A 20,853-nucleotide genomic window follows, 5' to 3' on the forward strand; every position below is an offset into this window, starting at 1 on the left:
CAGCAGTGAAGACAAGCAGGCGGAATAAAAAGGGAAATCGAGTGCAGGGTGCAGAGACATTTATTCAAAGTCCAGCAGACTGGCCAGCTGCCCTCTACAATGGGAACGGGAAGAATGAGCCTACAGAAAAGGTAGGAGTTGTAAAATCGCTTTAATTCGGTTCTCTCTGCATTACAAGCCGCCGGGGCGGGCCGTGGAATGCGCCGCGGTCCCCGTCACAATACTGAGCCTGTAAGTGCGGGTTACCAAAATATACATCTGTGTCACCTTTATAAAAAACCATGTTTGCTGCCCCTCGTTTTACAACAGGTATAAAAAAATTATAAATATTTACACCCTTGTTCCACCCCAACACGGACTCTCTGAGGGTCCAGGCCCGAGGGAGGGGCTGGCCAGCACGGGAGCCCCTTGGACCCGTGAGTGCAGGACGATGTGCGGGAGACAGTTAAGACTTGGGGGCTGCTGTCCCACCTTCTGGGGCCCCAGCGTTAGAGGCAGACAAAAAAAAAAAAAAAAAAAAAAAAGGAAAAAAGAAAACCCAAAAAACAAACTTTGGTCCAAAATCTGCAGGAAAGAGGAAACCCTGAACGTTTAAGAGCGCTTGTCCCCCCCGCAGGAGGACAGGTTAGGTGTGAGTAAGGCATCTGGAGGTGTCATGGGAAGGACCGGGGCCCCTGCACCGGCCCCCAGCCGGCCCGCCCTGGAAACTAGATCCTGCCCTGCGACTTCATTACAAGGAATAAAATAGAAAAGTACAGTATGCCAAGGTCATACCACAAGTAGGAAATGGAGATTACACTCATACCATTTTTATCTTGCTATATAAAAAGTTACTTAAAACTATTTCTTTTGCATATAAATGAAAAAAGATTAGAATATTTGGTCAACTGGAAATATTGCTAGGCACAGATGTCTGCAACTGCATCAAAGCATAATACAGAGGTTACAGTGGACACAGAGCTCCGAGCTGAAGGACAGGGACGGCACCCTCGGGGTCTCGCCCCACGCCAGGGTCCCTGGGGCCGGGGATGGGGAGAATCACACACTTGATTAAACGGATTGGGGGTGCCGGCTGGACCCTGCAGCTCACGGCCTCCCGCTGCCCCAGGCGCGTGATCCACGCGGGAGGCCCACCCCCCCGGCCCCCGCGTCTGCTGCCGCGAGAGGGCCCTGCCACAGCAGCGGGTTTTAAGGCACAAGAAAGCCGAGTCGAGGTTTGGGAGCGCCCACCCCACAGAGGCTGCAGAAGGCACAGGCTGGGGGGGCTGGGGAGGGAGCGGGGTGCACTGTCCACTCGTCACCCGGAGCCTGAGGCCGGCACCCCATCTCCCCAGGGTGAGCAAGGTGAATCGGATTTAATTTTTTTAAAAACAGGTAAACTGATTTCTCTTTTAAAAAAATAAAATCTCTGGTCTTTTTAAGGTCACTTCAGCTGCTTTTTAAAGTGGCTTTTCTCTGGAATGATGGAAGTTGTGGCCGGGCGCCGGCAGGCTGGTCCGCGGCGGCCCTAGATGGTGGACTTGGAGAAGGAGACCCGCAGGTGGTGGTTCTCGCCCAGGTCGTGGTTGTGCAGGTCGATGAGCGCCTGGATGGCCTCCTCCACCGAACCCATCTGGATCAGGGCCATCTTGCGGTCCTTCCTGGGGGGGAGGGGTGTGGGGGGACCCAGTCAGGGCACGTGGGGGCCGTGAGGAGGGGGCGGGGCCGTGAGGAGGGGGCGGGGCCCACACTCACTGGAAGAACTTGAAGCCCTTGACGATCCCGCCATTGCTGGAGAAGAGGATCTTGAGGTCATCCTCGGACACAGAGGGCCTGGGGGCGGACAAGGGGCTCAATCGCTGCTCCTCGGGGAGCGGCCGCCCCCACCCCCCCCACCTCCCCCCCCAGCACATACGGGATGTTGGACAGGTGCAGGGTGGCCGAGGGTGGAAAGATGTTCTGGAAGTTCTTGGAGCCCGGCTTCTTGAAGCGGTGCAGGGGTGAATTGCCGTAGTCCTTGGTGAGGCCCTGGTCCTCCTGGCCCTCGCGGGGCAGCTGCACGTTCTGGTGCTTGGACAGCGTAATGCGCACCGGCTTCCCGTGCAGCTTGTGCCCGTTCAGGTGGCTCATGGCTGGGGAGGCAGGACGCGGGTGACCCACGGTGCCCCGGGCAGGGGCTGGCCCCCCCCCCCCCCCCCCCGCTGCTCCTCTTGCCCCCGTGCCCTTACCCAGCTGAGCCTGGCTCCCGTCGGCCATCTGCACCAGGGCGTTCTCCTTCTTATTGAACAAGATCTTCACCCGCTGCACGTCGCCGTACACGCCTTCAAGAGCGCAGGGACAGGGGCACTGAGCCGCCCGGGGCCCCGCCGCCGCCTCCCCCGCCAGCCCCCACGCCCCGCACACCCCGCACAGGGCTGGCTCTTCCTGAAGGTTTGCTTATTCTGCCTCTGGGCACCTGCGTCTAGTCACAGGGGATGTTACCAGAAGACTACGTTCAGCAGAGAAGTCATAAAATCCAGGAAAGGTCAATTGCCAAGAACCATCACTTTAGCATGCTACCAACACGTTTAACTCTTCGAAAAGCATGCAGGGCAATAAACCATGCGTCTACAGAATCAGGATAAATACGCAAACCGAAGGCAAGCCACGTAACGAGGCAGATGCCCAACTGCAAACTCATAGTACATCTTAGGGCGTCAAAAATAACCTCAATTAAATGAAAACAAGGTAATAAAAGTGTGAATGATAACATACCGAAAAGAATAAAGAGGCTTTGGGGTGTGACTCTCTTTAGAGGACAGCAGAGCAAGGCAGCGAGGGACAGGGAAAGGGAGAGGTCAAGGGGCGAGTTGCCAATCGTCCACCACGAGGAGGCAGCCCCGCAGGCGTGCAGGTTGATGGATGATGAAGTTGTCAGGATGTTAATATTCAAGGGCAGGTTGGTTTCCGGAGAGCAGGGTTTGAGGGGGAATTTTGTTTTTTTATTTATTTATGGTTTTGTTTTGTTTCAAGCAACAACAGGAAGCAGAAGTACCGTGCAGTCAGTTGGCAAAGAAATTCCGGATCAGGGCAAGAAAAAAAATTGGGAAAGGGGAAGGGGAGAAAAGAAAAAAAGTAGCAAAAAAACACAGGTCAGTAAATACATAAGAAATACGAGCGCTCCATCAGTCAAGATCTACACACATTACACAGTCACGGGTTCACCTCGCGGAACAGGCAGGAGAGCGCCCTTCCCCGCGGCGGGCAGGAGACCCCGCGGCCGCCTCCCGCTCCTGCTCGAGGCTCCTGCGAGGCTCCTGCTCGCCGCGGACGGGCCTCTGAACCAGGCTCACACAAGCACAAGGCGGAGTCTGTTAGTGGAGGGCTTCTAGTGCCGGCCCGGAGAGCCGCGGCCGCCTCGGCCAGGAAGTCACAGGAGGGGCAGACAGAGGACAGAACAGTCTGAGACGCTCATTAAAGCCGGTCCCATGTTTCAGCAGTTAGAGACCGCGAGCCCTCGTCAGCTCACCCAAGCTCCCTCTGAGCCAAAGGCAGCCACGGGCTTGGGCGCAGGATCGCCACCCCCGGGACCGCGGCTGCGGGCGCCGCCCCTCGGCCACAGGCAGGCCTCTTCAGACCGCGCCTCGCTGGGCCACAGACTAGGAGGGCCGCTTTCACTTATCGAAAAACATTTCAACTCTGCGTATTACGAACTGGAAACGTAAACCAAGGCGTAAAGGAGAACAAGAGAACTCTGAGCGCCAAGGAAGGAGGCAGGGAGCGGGCCAGCGCAGAGGGGCTGCACCGTGCCCCGGGCCGGGGGTGGGGGGAGGCCCCAGAGGGACCCCGGCGCCTGGGGCGGACAGGAGCTCGGCCTGCTGCCGTGTGCACTAAGATCCCAGAGTGTGACTCCCCCGCTCGTGCTTCTGGGACGCACAGCCTGGAAAGAAGAGGCACGTACCTCGGGGTTGAGGTTGCTGACCAGGAGGACAGAATTTCCTGCCCCTGCCAGGCCCGGGATGGCGATCCGGCCTGCCGCTGCTGCCGCCGCTGCCGCCGACGGGATGGCTAGAGGAGCCAGGGCCCCGTGCACGTTAGGAACGGAGAGGCCTGGAGGGGGGAGGGGGGAGGCAGTCGAGAGGTGAGCGGTGGCGCCCAGGGTCTCTGCCAAGAGGCGAGCACTGGTCCTGCCCGTCCTCATGCAAAGGAAACACGCAGGAGGTGCCGTGGCCACTCTGGGCCCGGTGCCCACCGCGCAGCCTTGCTGGCGCCTCCTCGCTCTCCTCACAGCACAGGGTGCGCCGGGTTTGGACCCGTCTACATGCGCCAAACAGTACAAAAGCTCCGCTCAGTGGATGCAGAATCGAGCCCCAGGCGGGCCTCCGCCGTGCGTGCATGCAGGTGCCCGTCACCATGCAGACGACAACCGGGCGGGACACAGCAGGCCCGTGCCTGTCACGAGGGCAGGCCGGCCCCCGGGAGGGACGTTCAGGTGCGCCCACCCGGCTCATGCCGCTCTGCTTACCAGGCCACTTAAATTCATCTACTAAGGACACATCCCTCCAACCACCGTGCGCGCTCGTCCTCGCCCGGGAGGTGCTTTAAGGGAACCAGACCAGAGACTGTGGGGTTAGCGGATTCTGTGCACGGCCCTGTCCTACGACTGCCCTGTCCAGGCTCCTCGGGGAACCCAGAGACCCGCACCCAGGAAGGCGGGCTCCCCCCGAGCCTGCGCCCACGTCAGGTGCCCGTGGAAGCAGAGCTACTGGAAAGGTGTGTGGGCATGCACAATCGACGGGACCAAGGTCAAGCGTTTGAGTACCTGCAGCTTGAGGAATTGCAAAGGTGGGAGGGAAACCAGCTCCTGCATACGGAGAGGCTGACATTATACCAGGTGCACCTAGAAACAAATGAGACACTAATCATCGCACCCACCACCTCCGCCGCGAGCGAGGGCTGTGTGTGTCCGCGACCCCACACCCAGTGGGCAGTCCTGGCCACGTAAGGAGCAACACGCTCCAACCTCCCTGGGCACAGAGTCAGCGTCACGGGGCGCCTGGGGCACTGAGACTGAGCTACACATCCTCGCCTCCCGCGGCACGCAGTGGTCCTGGGCACCGCGCCAGGAGTCTTACCGAAGGCAGCAGCCATGGTCTGGTCCAGCGAGGGCTGGCTGTCGCCAGAGGGCAGGTCTGGGCGCGTGTAGTCACGACTCTTGTCGTTGTTGTACTTGACGTTGAGGCTGGTGAGCTTGGAGAAGTCGATGCGGAGCGTGCAGCAGGCGTTGTAGATGTTCTGGCCGTCCAGCGACTGCGGGGAGAGCGCGGTGAGCGGCTGCGGGCCCCACGCTGGCCGGGCGGGCATCCCAGGGCCCCACTCACCAGCTTGGCATGCTGGGCGCTCACAGGGTCGGCATACTGCAGCAGCGCCTGAAACTGGTTATTCTTGGTGAAAGTGATGATTTTCAAAACGGTGCCAAACTTGGAGAAGATCTGTAAGAGAAGGAGCCGTCAACCTCTGCCCGGGGACAGCCGGAGCCGGGGTCTGGGGCAGCATGCCACACGCTTGCGGCGGCCTCACCTGGTGGAGCACGTCCAAAGTCACTGGGTAGAAGAGGTTCTCCACGATGATCCGGAGCACCGGGCTCTGGCCAGCCATGGCCATCCCAGCATCCACCGCGGCAGCCGAGGCAGCCAGGGCCAGGTTTCCTGACTGCACGGAGTTCACGGCCTGTAGCGCTGCCTGGGCTCGCTGTGGGGGCAGGGGGAGTTAGCGCCACGAGTTCCACGCCGTGACGTGCTTCTCACCCGAGGGCACCGCACCCCAGACCCCGAGACCTACTGCCTGGTTGGGCGAGCTGTCCGTCTTGAGCTCCTTGTGGTTAGAGAACTGGATGTAGATGGGCTGGCCTCGCAGCACAGGCGTCACGGAGGTGTAATAGTTCACCATGGTGTTGGCGGCCTCCTCTGTGTTCATCTCGATGAAGGCCTGGCAGGGCAGGGGTGTGAGCCGGGACCAGACCCCCGGGGCCTTCCTGGGACAGGGGGCGCACGTGGCTGAGGCAGGTACCTGATTTTTTCCTTTCAGCATCAGGAGGTTGGTGACCTTCCCGAAGGGCAGTCCCAGGGAAATGACCTCGCCCTCCGTGACGTCCCCAGGGAGCTTCCGGATGTGGATCACTCTGGAGGGCACACCTGCACTTCTGTTGTCACCCTTGAATTTCTTGCTGTCGTTCCCATTTGCTGAAAAGAGTAGTAGTTTCTATGGTGTCAAGCACCGTCCAGGCCCCCATGAAGCAATCTGCCCCTCTCCCCAGAACCGGCTTCTTCCCAGACTCTGGAAAATCACTACAAGGACAAGTGCCCCATGCCTGGTGCCCGCCAACCCGCCCACAGGGAAGCCAGGTGACAATCAACCAGGCCCCAGGTCACAATGGCCGGGCCGATTCACCCCGAGCATCCTCCAGAGCAGCCGAGCGCACGTGCGGGGACAGGAGGGGCGCCCACAGCCAGGGACCCGACAGCCAGGGGTACCCGACCGTGCTCAGGGCATTACCTGCAGAGGCCGAGTTGCTGCTCATGATAAAGGGTCCGTTAGTGACACAGGCAGAGAAAAGCTCGTCGGATCCCCGCTGGAAGAGAGATGGGGTGTGTGGAGCAGAGCGGGACACCAGCCCACCCCCCAGACCCGCTGTGCCTCCCCTCTCTGCAACTTGGCCTGGAGAAAAGACCGCACCTCCCTCCCCAATGCCTCATGGTCCTAATCTCAAGACGCTGCTCCTTTTCCAAAGCAGGGGTCGGGGACCTGCCACCTGTAGGGGCTCCGCAGGTCTGTCACTTCCAATCCACGTTCTGCAGGCCCCTTCCTGTGCGGACGGGGCCTCACACCAACAGCCACTTGGGGCTGAGCCCTGCCCACTCTGTCCTACAGAGCTCAGCTGCAGCCCTGCCCATGTCACGACCGTAAGACCATCTTCGACGACCACAGGGCTGCTGGCAGGCCCAGGGAACAAAGCCCCCTTGTCGCGCTGCAGCCACTTGCTGAGCCACAGGAGCCTGCCCTATTTTCCAGGCGTCTGAGGGAACCTGAGCCTCGCCCCCGTGGCTCCGGGACAGACAGAAATACTACCTCTCCGCACAGCAGGCAGTGCGATCCAGTGAGGAGCGGGGGCACCCAGCTGAGCCCGCCAAGGCCCCGAGGAAGCAGCGTGGGTGCCCGCCCTCACCTGGCTCCGTGACTTGCACCCTGCTGCTGTCCTTCCACAAACCTCCTGCCCACTGGCTGCTTTCAGACCACCGCCCAGAGCATCTGACGGACCCGGGGCTAGAAGGCAGGCAGCCCTCCCTCCCCTGGGTGAGGCCAGAGGACAGAACCACTCCACGCAAGGCGAGCAGCTGCACGGGACCCAAGCACCAGAGACCCACAAGCCTCACAGACTGGGCTCCCACTGCCCGCCTCTCCCCCTGGCAGCCCAGAGCCCAGGTCTGGGGCCTGAACCCTGTCACCTGGAACCAGGAGGGACTTCTCAAACGGAATCTGTGGGTGCAAAGCTGGGAGCCAGGAGGTTGGCTGGGTTGAGGCCTGCGCCGCCCTGCGGCAGGAACAGGAAAGACCAGCCCACCTGGGCCTCCACCACCTCAGCCCTTCGCCCTCAAGCTGCCTTTCCCACCTGTTCTCGCGTCAAGGTCGCCGCCTCCTCTCGGCCCCTCCTCCAAGCGGCCTGCCTGGCAGCCACTCACCCCTTCATCTCCCGCCAGGAGCCTCCCCCACCAGTGCTGGGCTGCCCGAGGACCCCTCAGAGCCTCCAAGCCCAGCAGCCCAGCTGAACAAGGCCCAAGAGGTGTACGGACTGCCCTCTGGGTAAGGACCAGGAATGGCTGCCCCAGGCAGCGGAGGCAGCTTCGGTGGGCTTGTTCCCAAACCACCACCTCAGGACGGGTGAGCATCTGCGGAGATCCCCCCAGCACATGAATCTGGAGGCCACGGATGCAGAGGAAGTGCCCACACCCGACACCAGGGTTCAGAAAGGAACGAACAGACTCTCAGGCCATCGTCTGACACGAAGAAGCAAAATGTCAAAAACCACCAACCAGCTGTAGGCTGTCCTGATGCCAAGGAGGGGGCTTCAGGGCTCCCCAGTGAGCGCGGCCCAGACAAAGGCCCACGTGGGACCCCAGATACTCAGGACACACGCCGAGTAGAGACGCGTCAAGATCCCACCTGCCCGAGCCTCAGGAAAGCCTTTTCTGTCTCTGGACTCGGGGGCTTCTGCGCCCCAGGCTTTGACTAGTGACGGGTGGGCTGCGACTTCCACCAGTGGCAGCATTCCTGGCCCCCCACCCTGCGTCTGAGGGCAAAGTGCCCACTTGTCAACTCCCACTCCCATTCCCTCAACAGCACCCCACAGCCACGGTGACATCAAGGCCACCCACAGGCCTTGGGATGTGGGCACAGCTGGGCCCCACTAGCGTTAGCATCTACCGGGGAAAAACGCCTCAAGCAGTGTACTGGCTGCTGAGCTCAGGGCAGCTCTGCCGTGAATGGCGATGCGAGGACCTTCTCTTCCTCGATGGATAGCCGAGAACCTCCACACTGCTCACGTCCCACAGCTTGTGCAACCCCTCCGGGTAGGCCGGGGGGCAGATTCAGGGGGGCCCTGTTGGCGGAGCGCCTCAGCCTCGGGTGGGAGATAGTGCCCCCCCCCCCCAGAGAGCACCCCCAGGGTTTCTGTCTGAGCAGCTCTTACTCTGGAAGCAAAGGTCCCTTGGGAACAGGATGGCCCAGAGGGGACCCTTCCAAGGACAGCCGCCGAAGAGCTGTTCCAGCTGGAAAGCAGCTCCCACAGAAAGGGGGAGGATTACTTGCAATCCAGACATTTTCTGTGATTGTTACAAATGCTCCAGATGAAAGTCCCTCTCCCCTCCTGCCACTGAACAAACAGGTTTTATCTGCAGGAAGATCAGGACAGGCAGCGTGTGAAGACAAGAACCCACTTGGGAAAAGTGAAACCCAGCCCAGGCACCATGGCCGACTGACCAGAAACCAGCTGGCTGGCTGGCTGCTCAGGTCACTTGAGCCACCTGCAGGGAGCTCAGGGAGCTCAGGAACCACGGCCAGGGAGGGGGGACTCCCCTGGCTCCCAGCCAGGGCAGGGTCACAGCCTGGAACTGGTAAGCGACTAACCAGCAGAGCGTAGTCAGCCCCAGGATTCCCCGGGAGGTCACATTCCCGGGCGCAGTGGGGGCAGAACCACCTCGGCCCCCCTCACTGTGGGGAGATAACCTCTGCCAGCTTTGTGCTCCGACACTTGCCTTCCCTACTACTCAGACACACAATAGAAGTCCTGCACGGAAAGAATGCGGTACTCCGCTCTTCCCTGACCTCACAGAGTCTATGGGACCCTTTAGAGCAAAAACTATCCAAACCACAACATCAAAAGGAGGCCCAAACTGCCGCAGAAACGCCGCGCGTCCGCTGGTCCCACCACCCTCCTCACAGCCTGCTTGGAGATGTAAGCATGGGCTGACCATCAATCCAGGGGTGTGCAGATGCCCCCTTCAGCCCCGCACAGCCTGCCTCAACTGGCAACAGGCACAAGCAGGCCTCTCGCCAATTCTAGATTTCAGCTGGGGAGAAAAGGGCCACGTGAAGGCCGAAGGTGCATTTGCTGTTGAGGGACCACGAGCCCATGAGGCCTGAGACCAAAGCCTGGGACAGAACTGGGAAAGAGAAGGGGGTCTGCACACCGGACAAGGACAACACGGAGCGCTCTGCGGCAGGAGCAGACAGGCCCACACGGTCGCCGTGAACTCAGGCCGAGCAAGCACAGTGAGGAAGCCGAGCCAGAGGTGCCTACCTTTGTACCAACTGCTATATCTGGGACAATGCTGTAGAGAGAGAAAAAGGACAACAGTTAGCCAGGTGTGCTCCCCATCTCAGCAGGTGGGAAAGGCCGGGCAGGAGCCGTCCCTGTCCCGTCCCTGTCCCATCCCTGCCCCGGGGCTCCAGAGGGCCCCCCAGAGAGTCCCCCAAGGCCACAGCTTGGCCTCTGGCAGCATGACGCCCCCCTGCCCCCAGGAGGCCCTCTGCCAACTAGACCACTGAAGGCAGGGAAGTGAACGTCGTCCTGTAACCTCAACTTGAAAAGGAGCCACCATTGTGTTTCGGCTTCCCTCCCTCCCAGCAAGACCCCGGCCCCGCCCCCGACCTGCCCCTAGACAAAGACGCCCCCTCTTCAAAGCCCCAGGAGAGACCCTTGAGGCTCCAGCTGAGGTCCAAGTACTGTGGTCTGCTTTCCTAAACAATGGAAGTGCTCAGAGAATGTTTCCAAGCAGGGACGAGCACCAGTGAAAACGGGGGCTTCTAGGCCCTGGGGCACGAATGGGGACTCAAAGTCGGAAGATGGAACGTTCCTGAGGAAGGGAGACAGCTCAGCTAAAGCCATCAGATAAAATTAACACAGGTTACTCATCAACCCGGCTCCGCGTGACTGGACTTTCTCCCTGCCCCAGGCGGGCCGTGAAGGCGGGAAGGAAACATGGCTCCCTGGCGGCTGAGCCCCGCGGCCTCGCCCGGCGCCGGCCCAGGGCTCCCGGAGCTCAGCCCGCGACGAGGCTCTGCCCCGAGCGCTCGAGGCCCGGCGGGGACAAGGCCCCGGAGCCCCCCGTGCGCCCGCCCCGCCGGCACCATCTCCCGCTGCTTCGGGGAGGGCTCGGCTCCCCCGTCCGGCCCGGGCCGCCGAGCTGCGGGCCCTCCCCCCGGGCGCCCCTCCCCTCCCCACTGCTCCGGGCAAAACTCACGAACTCCCATCCACGGACGTTCAAAACCTCGCTGAGCCAAGAGAGCGTCCCAGAAAACCCCAAGGAATGAAAGGCACGCGGCTCCCGGGCTTCCTACCCCGGCGGCCCGGCCGCGGCTCGCGACCCCTCCGCCCCCACCGCCTTCCCCGACGCCTGGGCCCGAGTCAGCCCCGAAACCTATCATTTCCAGCCCCGGCGCCGGGGCACGTGACCCCCCGGCATCCGGGCCGCCGCACCCGCCCGGGGGCAGGAGATAAGCGGGCGGCCGGCCGGGGCCGAGCCCGGGCACGCGGGAAGGAGACAGCCCCGCGGAAAGCCGCTTCCGGCCGCCTCGCCCCTTCCCACCCGGACCCCGCAGCCCGAAGACAAAGGTCTCGGCCGGCCCGGCTCGGGCAGCTCGACGGCGCCGCGGCCCCGGGGGCTCCGCTCGGCGGCCGGGAGCGCCCCCCGCGGGCGGGAACAAAGGGGGGGCGGGGGGCCGGGCGCGCGGCCATCCTTTGTGGGCAGCCGGGGAGGGGCCGGCGGCCGGCGGGGGCGGAGGAGGGCCCGCGCCCTTCCGGGCAGGAGGAGGGCGGCGTCTCGGGGCCGCGCCCGGGCCCGCGGCGGGCGGGGGAGGCCGCGGGCAGAGTCCGCGCGGCGGGAAAGGCCGCGCACGCGCACTGCTCGGCGGGGCCGCGGGGCGCTGCGCACGCAGGCGCGGGGGCCCGGCGGCGCGCGGGAAGGGGGTACGGGGCGCCGCAAGGCTCACGCTGCGCGCGCGAAGCCTGACGCGTGCGCGCGCGCGCGCGCACGCGCGGCGCGGACGGGAAGCGGGAAGGGCCGCGCGGCCGCCGCGTGCGTTCGCGACGAGGCGCGCGGAGGCCGGAAGCGAGCGGGGCTTGGGCCCGGCCCGCCCCCTCCCCCACGGCCCGGAGGCGCCGCCCGCCCCGCAGCCCCCGGCAGCCTCCCGCACGCCCGCGCCCCAGGCCCGCGGAGGGGAGGGACCCCGGAGGCGCCCGCGAACCCGGGCGGAGGCGCAGCGACGCGCGGGCCGCGGCCCCGAACAGCCCGGGGCGGCGGCGAGGGGGAAGCTGGAGCGCGAGGAGGCCGTCGCGGGGCGCGGCGAGGCAGTGCTTACCCGTCCATTGCACACAGAGGAGACCCGCAGGGGACGGAGTGGAGGCGCCGGAATAGCAGGAACCGACCCAACGGCTCCGAGTTATAGACTCACAAAATGGCGGAGACGCCCGAACACGTCCCCCGCGCGCTCTGCCCATTGGCTCCCGCCACGGGGAGGGGGCGGGGCGGGCGCCGCGGGCCCCAGCCGGCACCTCCCAATGGCCAGGACGTCGCGAGGGGGGCGGGGCCAAGGGGAATGGCGGGCGGCCATTGGGGCAGTCGGCCGTCCGTCAAGGCTCGAGGCGGAAACGACCCGTGGAGACGGGGGAGGGGAGAGAAGGCGGGACCATATCCCCGAGCGTAGGCCAGTGAGCGGACGGCTCGCCTGCGGGCGGCTCTGCGGGAGAAGCCATCTTGAGAGTGGGTACGTGGCGAGTCAGGCGGCGGGAAGCGTGCTTTCCCCCAGGCGGCCGCCATCTTGCAAACGGGCAGGGGTCGTCCACGGGCGTGAGGGTAGAGGGCGGTGCGTCGCCATCTTGGGGTCGGGCAGGGAACCTGCGGGTTCCATCTTGCTTTTGGGCACGTGGCCGAGAGGGCTGCTCGCGGCTGAGCCCTTGCTCGCGGGGAAGCGGCTCGCGGGGCGGTGGAGGCGGCCGAGCGCCGCCCGGGCTGGGCCGCGGCTCCGTTTGCGCTGCTGACCTCGGTGCTCAGGGGTCGCCCCGGGGCCGGGCACTTGCAGGGAGGGGAGCATCTCCGTCCCTGCGGCCAGGGGACGTCCACGCCGCGCAGGGGTGCAGGCCTCGGGGGGCCCGAGCGCAGGACACCCCTGCACGTCGGCGCCGCGGGCGGTGCCAAGGTCCTGGGGCCGCCGCTCCCTGCACCGAGGCCTCCCGGCCGGGCCCAAACCTCGCCGCGCCGAGCGCATCTGGAGCCCAGGGTCGCTAACCAGGAATGTCCCGGAGGATCCGGGGGATCTGCTCCCCCCCCCCACGGGCTCCCCTGGGAGCTGGCTTGCGGGGCCGCCAGCAGCACCGCCCGTTTTCCTTCTCTAGGGCACGGGGGCCGGGGAGCGACTGGACTCAGAGTCGTGTTAAAACCCACTTGGAGGAAGCCCGAGGCCACCTTGCAGCCCGGCAGGCCCCTCGCCCCGGGCGCCCTGATGTACGGGTCCTGCGCCGCTGCCCCAGGGCCTTTGCCAACGTTCCCCTAGCAGGAGCCGCCCCCCCCCCCCCCCCATTGAGGATGAGCCCTCTCGCAACGCGCCGGGCTTCCCGACGGAAACTCGAACTCAGGCCAGGGTCAGGGCGGCCGGACGGCTGCAGAGGGAGGCCCACGGGCGTCAGGCCGCCCCTGGGTGGGCCTGGAACGCCGAGGTGACACGGCTGGGGGCGCGGGTGCGAACCCACACTGACGACCAGGGTCGGGAATCCAGGGGCTGGGAGGCGTGTGGCACAGGTGTGTCCCCCTGCCCCGTAGGAAGGGATGCCTGGTGCCCGGGCGGGGCGGGGGGCTCGGGGTCCCCACACTCGGTGCCCGCTCGGGCGAGTCGGATGGGTGCCCCCCCCACTGCAGGAGCCGCCCGGCCTCCCCCCCCCCAGCCTTGCCCGCCAGCTGCTTCCCTCATTAATGATTTAGGGCGACGGTGGATGTGGGATCACCTTGTGTTCCTTGGCTCCTCTGCAGGGCAGGAGCCGGGGAGGGAGGAGCCGGCCTGGGGCGCGGAGGGTGGGGAGGGCCTGCATCTCCGGGGAACAGGGGGCCTGCTCGGCCCCATTCCTCTTTTCAGATCAGATGGGGGTGGGGGGGTGCAGTGCCTCAGTTTACTCCTTTGTGGAAACCAAGAGGCAGGACCCGGCCAGTCCTCCTGCGGGCTTTCCCCTGTTTCACTTGGAAACAGTTAATAGTTTCAGAATATTTATTCCCGTGTTTGTTTACTGGCGCCTGGATTATGAAGGCGGTTGGGTGGGGGGCAGGGCAGGGGACAGGGTGTGGGCTGGGGGATCAAACCGGCTGCCCCGGGCTGCAGCCCCACCCCTGCCCCCGTGGGTGGCCTGGAGCCTCGCCTGGACCCCGGGGAGCTGGGAGGCGCCACCGGAATGCCTTACTGGGCCCGATGATGGCCCTGGGCTGGGGTCCTGCGCCCCAGGCCCCAGGCTGCCGGCCCATCCTCCTCCTCCATCTCGGCCTCTTCCTCCCCGTCCCCTGCCAGGCCCCGTGCAGGCCCCAGCCCCAGGGGGACCCCATCCCTGCGAGTCCTTCCCTCGGATCGTCCGGGACGCCTCTCGGTCTCCTCCCAGATGCAGCCCGTCCCTGCCGCCCAGGGGCCTGAGCTCCGCTGGCCACCTCCCGCACCCTTTCCTGTCGCAACTATTTAATCCTCCGCTAGGAAATACTTTCATTTCCTTTCCCCAAACACAGAGGTCGGGGAGCGGCCTGAGCGTCTCAGCCAATACGAGGCGGGACCCAGGCGGCTCCCCCTGGGGAGTGGGTGCTGCAGAGGGGTCCTCCGCGGGGTCCGCCTGGAGCCCCCCGACGCAGCGGCTGCGCTCCTCAGGGTGTGCCCCACGCTGCCCGCAGCCTCAGGCCTTGACCAAAAAGTGCAAGGACCCATGTCCTCCAGCAGGTAAACGGAGACACATATGTCCCCCATGCACGGACACGTCCCCGGCCTCGAGCAGGAGCGAGGCGCCCACGCCACCCCAGGGATGGACCCCGGCCCACAATGCTCAGGGAGGGAACCAGACGCTGGAGGCCCCACGGGGTGAAGACCACACGTGTGACACGTGCAGGGGCTCAGGGGGCTGGGCAGGGGTGGGGGGTGACGGCTGGCGGCCAGGATTTCTTTCCCGGTGTTGAGACGACACATCGCCCCTGATTGTGCCGACGGGTGCACACTCCGGAAAGCCAGGGGAGCGCAGGCCGGCCGGCGAGCAGCGAGGGTGCGAGTCTCAGGTAATAAAGCTGCTTTTCAGAAACCCTGCGTGTGAAGCTCAAGGGCCGTGGGGGGGGGGGTGAGCCCGCGGGACGGTGTGGTGTCCCCTCACGGGGTTGCCTGCGTCCCGTCCCGTCCCCGTCCCCGCGACACCGGCCGAGCACCCCGGTATGTGCCCAGGACAAATGCGTTCAGACCAGTGACCAGCTGCGACCAGAGCCCCGGGCAGCGCTCGGTGAGCAGCAAGTGGCTTAGCAGGCGGCGCCCAGGGGCGCTCGGGCCATCGGCCTCGGAGGCTTTGGGACCCGCACGCTTCGCTCTCCCTAAGGTGGAGCTCGGGGAAAACTCGACGGAGAAAATCCCGTGGGCTCGCTGTTGGCACGCGCGTGGCCCGCGGTCCCCGATGGCCGAGCCACAGCCTGTCCCCTGCCCACCGTCTCGAGCGTCTCCATGTAAAGACGCCCCGTGTGGCTCACGTTACTGATTCCTGGGCATCCAGCCCCAGGCAGCAGCACCGAGGGACAAAGTGCCCCCAACACATGCGTCTTCCCCAAAAGGCGCATCGCGGCTGTCACAAGGCCCGGAGCCCTAGGGGTCACCGTGAAGCACGATCGCCCACAGACACGCGAAACACTCAGCCTCCGGAAGCCTCGGGAGGGGCTGCTCCGCCCCAGAGCTCCGTCGTGGGGTGGCTGCTTCGGCTCAGGTCACGGTCCCGGGGTCCCGGGGTCCTGGGGTTGAGCCCCACGTCAGGCTCCTGGCTCAGCTCGCTCTCCTCCTCTCTCAGAGAAGTAGATAAATAGAATTTTTAAAAACGGAAAGGAGGAAGGAAGAGCCCTCCTCTGCCCCCGGGGCTGACACGGGGCGGCCGGGCCGGGCCTCCCCCCGCTGACGCTGCCCAGGGAGCGCCCGGAGTGACCACAAACCCGCCAGGAAGATCGAGTGACAGTGACCCGGACAAACGTTCCAGGGGATCTTAGAGATCCGTCTGCGGATACCCGCGCACGAGCTCCAGGGCGGGGGCGACTTCGCAAACCCACAATCCTGAAGAACGGGGCCCGGGGTTTGACCCGCAGCGCCCGGCAAGCTGGTCGCCGGCCCCACGGGGTGTGTCGTGCTGACCATGGCGGGGCGCACGCTGACTCGGCAGCCGTAGGCTCTGGAGGCCGCACGGTCACCAGGGGAGGGCGCGGCCTTGGGGTCCCCGTCGCTGGACGTCGTCCCGAGGGGCTGAGTGGAAGGAACAGCATCAGAGGCAGAGGGAACGGCAGCCTTGGGCCGTACAGGGTCCCAGAGGCAGGCGAGGGCGGCCTGGGCTAGATGGGGGGGGGGGGGCGGCCGCACGGGGAGGGAAGCACGCGGACGGTGGTCCACGGCCACCACGACTCCCGCGCCGGGGGCCGTCCCCCTGAAGACCCCCTGAGCGGGCGGACCAGGAGAACACAGAGCCCTGGGAGGCCGTGGGGGGACGAGAGAAGCGCAAGGGTCGGGTACGGCCTGGGTCAGGAGGGGTCGCCCTTGGGGGCGGCGGGCAGGGGGTCCCTGGGTCTGTTGGGGATGCGCCCGTGGAGACACAGAGACCGCAGTTCGCCAGTCGTATCGGCTCTAGTCCGTCCCCAAGGTGTGCAGCGTCCCAGGGGTCAATTCCAGAAGGTTCCATCGGGTCCCCTCATGGTGCGGGGTGGGGACTGCAGCAGCCTGGGGTTGGGGGGACACAACCAGCCCGTGACAGACGCCGGGGAGGGGAGTCCTGGGTCCCGGGGGGCGCTCTGTGCTTCACCTTTAAGGAACCTCGGAGGACGTTCCCCGCGGCCCTGTCCGGGGCTCCCGTCCTCCACGCCTGGCGTTCCTGCTGCCGCCCCCTCGGCGCCCGTGTCCCCCTGTCCCAGGGCCCCCCTCGCGGCACCCAGGCCTGGGCTGGGCTGTCTCTGTCAAGGTGCAGATGGCGGAGCCGCAGGCTGGAGACTTGGTGCCTGCGTGGGATGTCGGCCGGGCCGCAGGACGTGGACGACGCACGGAGCCAGGGCAGCGACCCTTGGCAGCTGTGACGGCCCCACAGGAAGTGGCCGCCGCGACACAGAGGCAGGAAGGGGGGTGCACGGGGAGGCGCGGAGGGCTGCGGTGGGGGAGGTCCTGCCCCCAGGTGTGTCCACATCCTGACCTCCAGCGCCCGTCACCGCGACCTTATTTGGAAGTGGGTCAGACCGAGGTCCCGCCGAGCGGGGTGGCCCCGAGGATGGCTGGCGACCTCGTGAGGCGACTGTGGACCCAGAGGCCGGGAGAAGCACGGGCTGACGTGGCGCAGATGGGGGGAGCAGCCGCGAGCCCGGCCCGAGGGCACCAGGGCACCGGCCCACTGCCCGCCCCACCCCAGGAAGGAGCCCGGCCTCCTGCCCCGACCCGAAGACATGTGTCGTCGCTCCCTGGAAATGCGGGGACCACGCTACGCCCACGGGACTGCGGGGCTGGGCAGGCGGACGGCGGCCCTGACGTGACAGGGGAGCCGCCTGCTTCCGCGGCCCCTGCAAAATTCATGAAAAGGAAGATGTCTCGATCCCGCGGAGGGAACGTGAGCCGGGCGGTAAGCGATCCCGCGCCACCTGTTCACCCGCCAGCCGCCTGTCCGCAGGGTCACGGGCACCCGGGGGACCACAGCCCCGCCACCCGCTCCCTGGGGAGCAGCCCCCGGCCCCGCTGTGGCCCTCCGCGGCTTCATCACCCTGCCCCTGAAAGGGCCCCCTGACCCCCCGGCTGGCGTGGATGCGCCCCTGCCGTGGACGGGGTGGGTGCTGCTCAGCCCCCCCACCGTGTTCTCTGCGGTCACGCTGCCTCCGTGTCGGGGACGTGCGACCCTGGCAAGAAGCTACTTCTGGGGGCGCCCTGGGGGGCTCCGTGGTGGAGCGGCCACCTTGGGCCCAGGTTGTGACCCTGGGGTCCCGGGATCGAGTCCCGCGTCGGGCTCCCCGCACGGAGCCTGCTTCTCCCTCTGCCTGTGTCTCTGCCTCGCTCTGTGTCTCTCAGGAATAAATAAAATATTTTTTTTAAAAAAAAAGCTACTTCTGGAAGGATCCAGGCACAGAGAAGGGAGCATCCCCCCCACCCCCGCCAGCCCGCGGGATTCTGGGGCAGAAGGCACAGTGGCCTCGAGCCTCATAACAGGTAACGTATGAAACCCGAGACCGTAAGCCTCTTGCTGGTGACATCGGTGACATCGCGGCATCAATAGTTTATAGCGGGAAACAGATACCTGATCCCTGGCCGTGGGCAGCAGCTCCCCTGGCCCCGGGCCCCCACCTGGCCCCCCTCTGGGTCCCCGGCCTGCGGGCAGCGGATGCGCAGGCCTCGCTCCCTGGGGGGGGAGATGCTGCATCCCCAGCTGCTGTGGCTCCACAGGGCTGAGGGGTGGCGGCTGCTTGGGCGCTCCTCCCAGGGGGCGAGTGCTCAAGGCTGCCTGGGGGGGGCACAGCGGGGAGGGAAGGGGAGGGCAGGGCCACCGCTGGCCCCAGACTCCTGTGCGGCTCTAAATAGGTGTTTCTGCACCGAGGTTGAACGAGGGACCAGCGAGCTCATGGAAGGACGCCCACAGGGGGAAGCTACGTGGACCCCGGTTCACAGGCCCCACCACCCCCCCCCGGGGCAGGTGACTCGCAGGGGATCCAAGGCCGGAGTCGCCCACCCTGCGGGATGTGGGAAGAGCAGCAGCTGCGCCCCTGGAGGCCGAGGCCGGAGGCATGTGCGTCCCTGCACATGCGTGTCTAGGCCCCTGGGGGGGGCTCCCCGTCCTTCCTGGGGTGTTCCCCTGTTTTCTCCAGGGTTAGATGCTCCCTGTGCAGGTTAGACGTGGGGAAGAGCAGGAGCGGCCGGCACGTGTGTCCTCGGAGGCCGTGGGCGCTTCCCGTGCACCCACCCAGCTGGCCGGGCCCAGGCTCCCACCCGGAGCCGGTTACAGTCAGCATCTGGGGGTCTCGGGGGATGGAGGGACGGAGCCCCGCGCCCCCAGCCCGCCGCTCACACCCGTGCTCTCCCGCAGACAACTACGTCTTTAAGTAAAAGTTTGCGTTTTGGAACTTTTTTTTTTTAAGATTTTATTTATTTATCCATGAGAGACACAGAGAGAGAGACAGAGACCCAGGCAGAGGGAGGAGCAGGCTCCACGCAGGGAGCCCGATGTGGGACTCGATCCCGGGTACCCGGGATCACGCCCTGGGCCGAAGGCGGCGCTAACCGCTGAGCCCCCCGGGCGTCCCTGCGTCCTGGAACTTTATTCCGCTCACCAAGGGGACACATGTTTCGTCGATCAGAAGGATCTCCTCCGTTCTCCCTTCTGCGCATCGCGTGTCCTGAAACTTCCTGGATGACGCCAACAATCCTTCTGAAACGTCATTTTTTTAAGGAAATCGTGGCACAATACACGTCGCATAGAGTTTATCCCCTTCACCATCTCTACACGCGCTCAGGCTGTCGTGTAAGGGGCCCCACCATCCGTCTCCAGAACCTTCCGTCTCCCCGCTCGGAGGCTCCAGGAGACGTGTATGCCGTGGGGTGTGACAGCCGTGCCTCCCCCCGCCAGCCCACACTTCCCACTGCGGCCGCTCACACGTGCCGGCCTACCTGGCCTCTCGCACCCGCTCACGACTGGCTGGGTGGCAGGCGGCCCTAAGTGGGCGCCGCTCAGCGCACACGCATCTCCACTGGGCCTGGCCCCGCATTCTGCAGGGCCCGGCACCTCGGCCGCTCCCTCCCACTGGCCCAACAGCCAAGAGCCTTCCTATCTGAACAGCAAAGCTCAGCAAACAAGAAGAACCCAGGACTGAGCTGACAGTCTCTTTCCCTAAAATCCGATGTCCTTATGTTTTTAAAAGATTGTGTGTGCATATTTATTTATTTGAAAGACGAGACAGAGAGAGCACGAGCAGGGGCAGAGGCAGAGATAGAAGCAGACGCCCCCCTGAGCAGGGAGCCTGACGTGGGACTGGACCCCAGGACCCTGGAATCATGACCTGAGCTGAAGGTGGACACACAACCGACAGAGCCCCCAGATGCCCCATCCTTATTTTTTTTTTAATTTTTATTTATTTATGATAGTCACAGAGAGAGAGAGAGAGAGAGAGAGAGAGAGGCAGAGACACAGGCAGAGGGAGAAGAAGGCTCCATGCACCGGGAGCCCGAATTGGGATTCGATCCCGGGACTCCAGGATCGCACCCTGGGCCAAAGGCAGGCGCTAACCCCTGCGCCACCCAGGGATCCCCCCCATCCTTATTTTTTAAGGAAAGCTATATTTCATCTCCTGTCCCAAGCATCTCTGTCCAGTTGACCTGGTTTTTTTATTTTTTTAAGATTTTGTTTATTTAATTTTTAATTTTTTTATTTTTTTAAAGATTTTTTATTTATTTATTCATGATAGATACAGAGAGAGAGAGGGGCAGAGACACAGGAGGCGGGAGAAGCAGGCTCCATGCAGGGAGCCGATGCAGGACTCGATCCCAGGACTCCAGGATCACGCCCTGGGCCAAAGGCGGAGCTAAACCGCTGAGCCACCCAGGGATCCCCTCCATCTGGTTTAAAATCCTAGACATTCTCCTGGTGGAAAATTCTAGAATCAAGTGGGCAGGTGCAGACCCTGTCAGCTTCTATCTCCCCTTGTTTTCTTGGAGATTTCCTTTTTGCTGAAGATAAAATAGGTCCCAACAGTAAAAACGAACGTACTGAGATGTTTGTGTTTATCTCCAGAGCACAGCGTCTGGCCTCTGGAATGTTCTTGTGTCATTTCCAGATATTGTGCGGGGTTCCGGCGGGGCGGCGGGGCCGGGTCGCCACCAGGCCAAGGCTTCCGAGACACGGTTTTCGAAATGCCCGTAGGTCTCCAACAACCTGTAAATTCTTGGTTATTTCTTCCTGTGAGACTCATCTCTGGAACCTTCCGCGGGGGCTCGATTTCCCCGGGACCGCGCAGAATTCAAGCCTCGAGGATCCCTGCCCAGGCCCCGTCCCCGCAGGGAGGCCCGACGCGGCCCCCACATGGCTGCTTCTCGAGGACTGGGGGGGGGGCAGTTCTGATGGGTGTT

General features: G+C 64.4%; 2 protein-coding genes across 8 annotated transcripts; one reads left to right on the forward strand and one right to left on the reverse strand.

Annotated features, from left to right (window-relative positions):
- Positions 1-42: 42 nt before the first annotated feature.
- On the reverse strand, positions 43-12,005 carry PTBP1 (polypyrimidine tract binding protein 1). 3 transcript variants are annotated; one of them, XM_038568050.1, is made up of 15 exons: positions 11,875-12,005; positions 9,815-9,845; positions 6,514-6,589; positions 6,028-6,200; positions 5,800-5,946; positions 5,539-5,709; positions 5,340-5,450; positions 5,094-5,268; positions 4,781-4,858; positions 3,920-4,068; positions 2,734-2,767; positions 2,208-2,300; positions 1,895-2,111; positions 1,735-1,812; positions 43-1,640 (listed from the first exon to the last, which is right to left on the reverse strand). In XM_038568050.1, the coding sequence occupies exons 1-15, from the start codon at positions 11,880-11,882 to the stop codon at positions 1,508-1,510; spliced, it is 1,674 nt and encodes a 557-aa protein (XP_038423978.1). In that variant the 5' UTR covers positions 11,883-12,005; the 3' UTR covers positions 43-1,507. The 3 variants fall into 3 exon arrangements, with proteins under 3 accessions (XP_038423978.1, XP_038423980.1, XP_038423979.1); XM_038568052.1 differs by lacking the exon at positions 11,875-12,005 and adding an exon at positions 10,758-10,866; XM_038568051.1 differs by lacking the exon at positions 4,781-4,858.
- Positions 12,006-12,147: 142 nt separating this feature from the next.
- Positions 12,148-20,499, forward strand: LOC102155774 (vegetative cell wall protein gp1-like). 5 transcript variants are annotated; one of them, XR_005375272.1, is made up of 5 exons: positions 12,148-12,279; positions 12,908-13,016; positions 14,476-17,368; positions 17,841-17,946; positions 18,332-20,499. XR_005375272.1 is itself a non-coding variant. In XM_038568054.1 (3 exons), the coding sequence occupies exon 1, from the start codon at positions 13,647-13,649 to the stop codon at positions 14,709-14,711; it is 1,065 nt and encodes a 354-aa protein (XP_038423982.1). In that variant the 5' UTR covers positions 13,024-13,646; the 3' UTR covers positions 14,712-17,368; positions 17,841-17,946; positions 18,316-20,499. The 5 variants fall into 5 exon arrangements, 2 of the variants coding, with proteins under 2 accessions (XP_038423982.1, XP_038423981.1); XR_005375273.1 differs by having other exon boundaries at positions 14,479-17,368; XR_005375274.1 differs by lacking the exon at positions 12,908-13,016.
- The last annotated feature ends 354 nt before the right edge of the window (positions 20,500-20,853 follow it).

The sequence above is a fragment of the Canis lupus genome, chromosome 20 (genome assembly GCF_011100685.1).
Source record: "Canis lupus familiaris isolate Mischka breed German Shepherd chromosome 20, alternate assembly UU_Cfam_GSD_1.0, whole genome shotgun sequence".
NCBI classification, from domain to species: Eukaryota; Metazoa; Chordata; class Mammalia; order Carnivora; family Canidae; genus Canis; species Canis lupus.

Bases quoted from the DNA above. Each gene is read 5' to 3' on its own strand.
- PTBP1 (XM_038568050.1), bottom strand. The intron at 5,451-5,538 runs GTGAGGCCGCCG...CTTCTCTTACAG, and splicing joins CTTTGGACGTGCTCCACCAG to ATCTTCTCCAAGTTTGGCAC. The intron at 5,269-5,339 runs GTGAGTGGGGCC...CTCTCCCCGCAG, and splicing joins GCGCCCAGCATGCCAAGCTG to TCGCTGGACGGCCAGAACAT.
- LOC102155774 (XM_038568054.1), top strand. From the start codon at position 13,647: ATGGGGGTGGGGGGGTGCAGTGCCTCAGTTTACTCCTTTGTGGAAACC.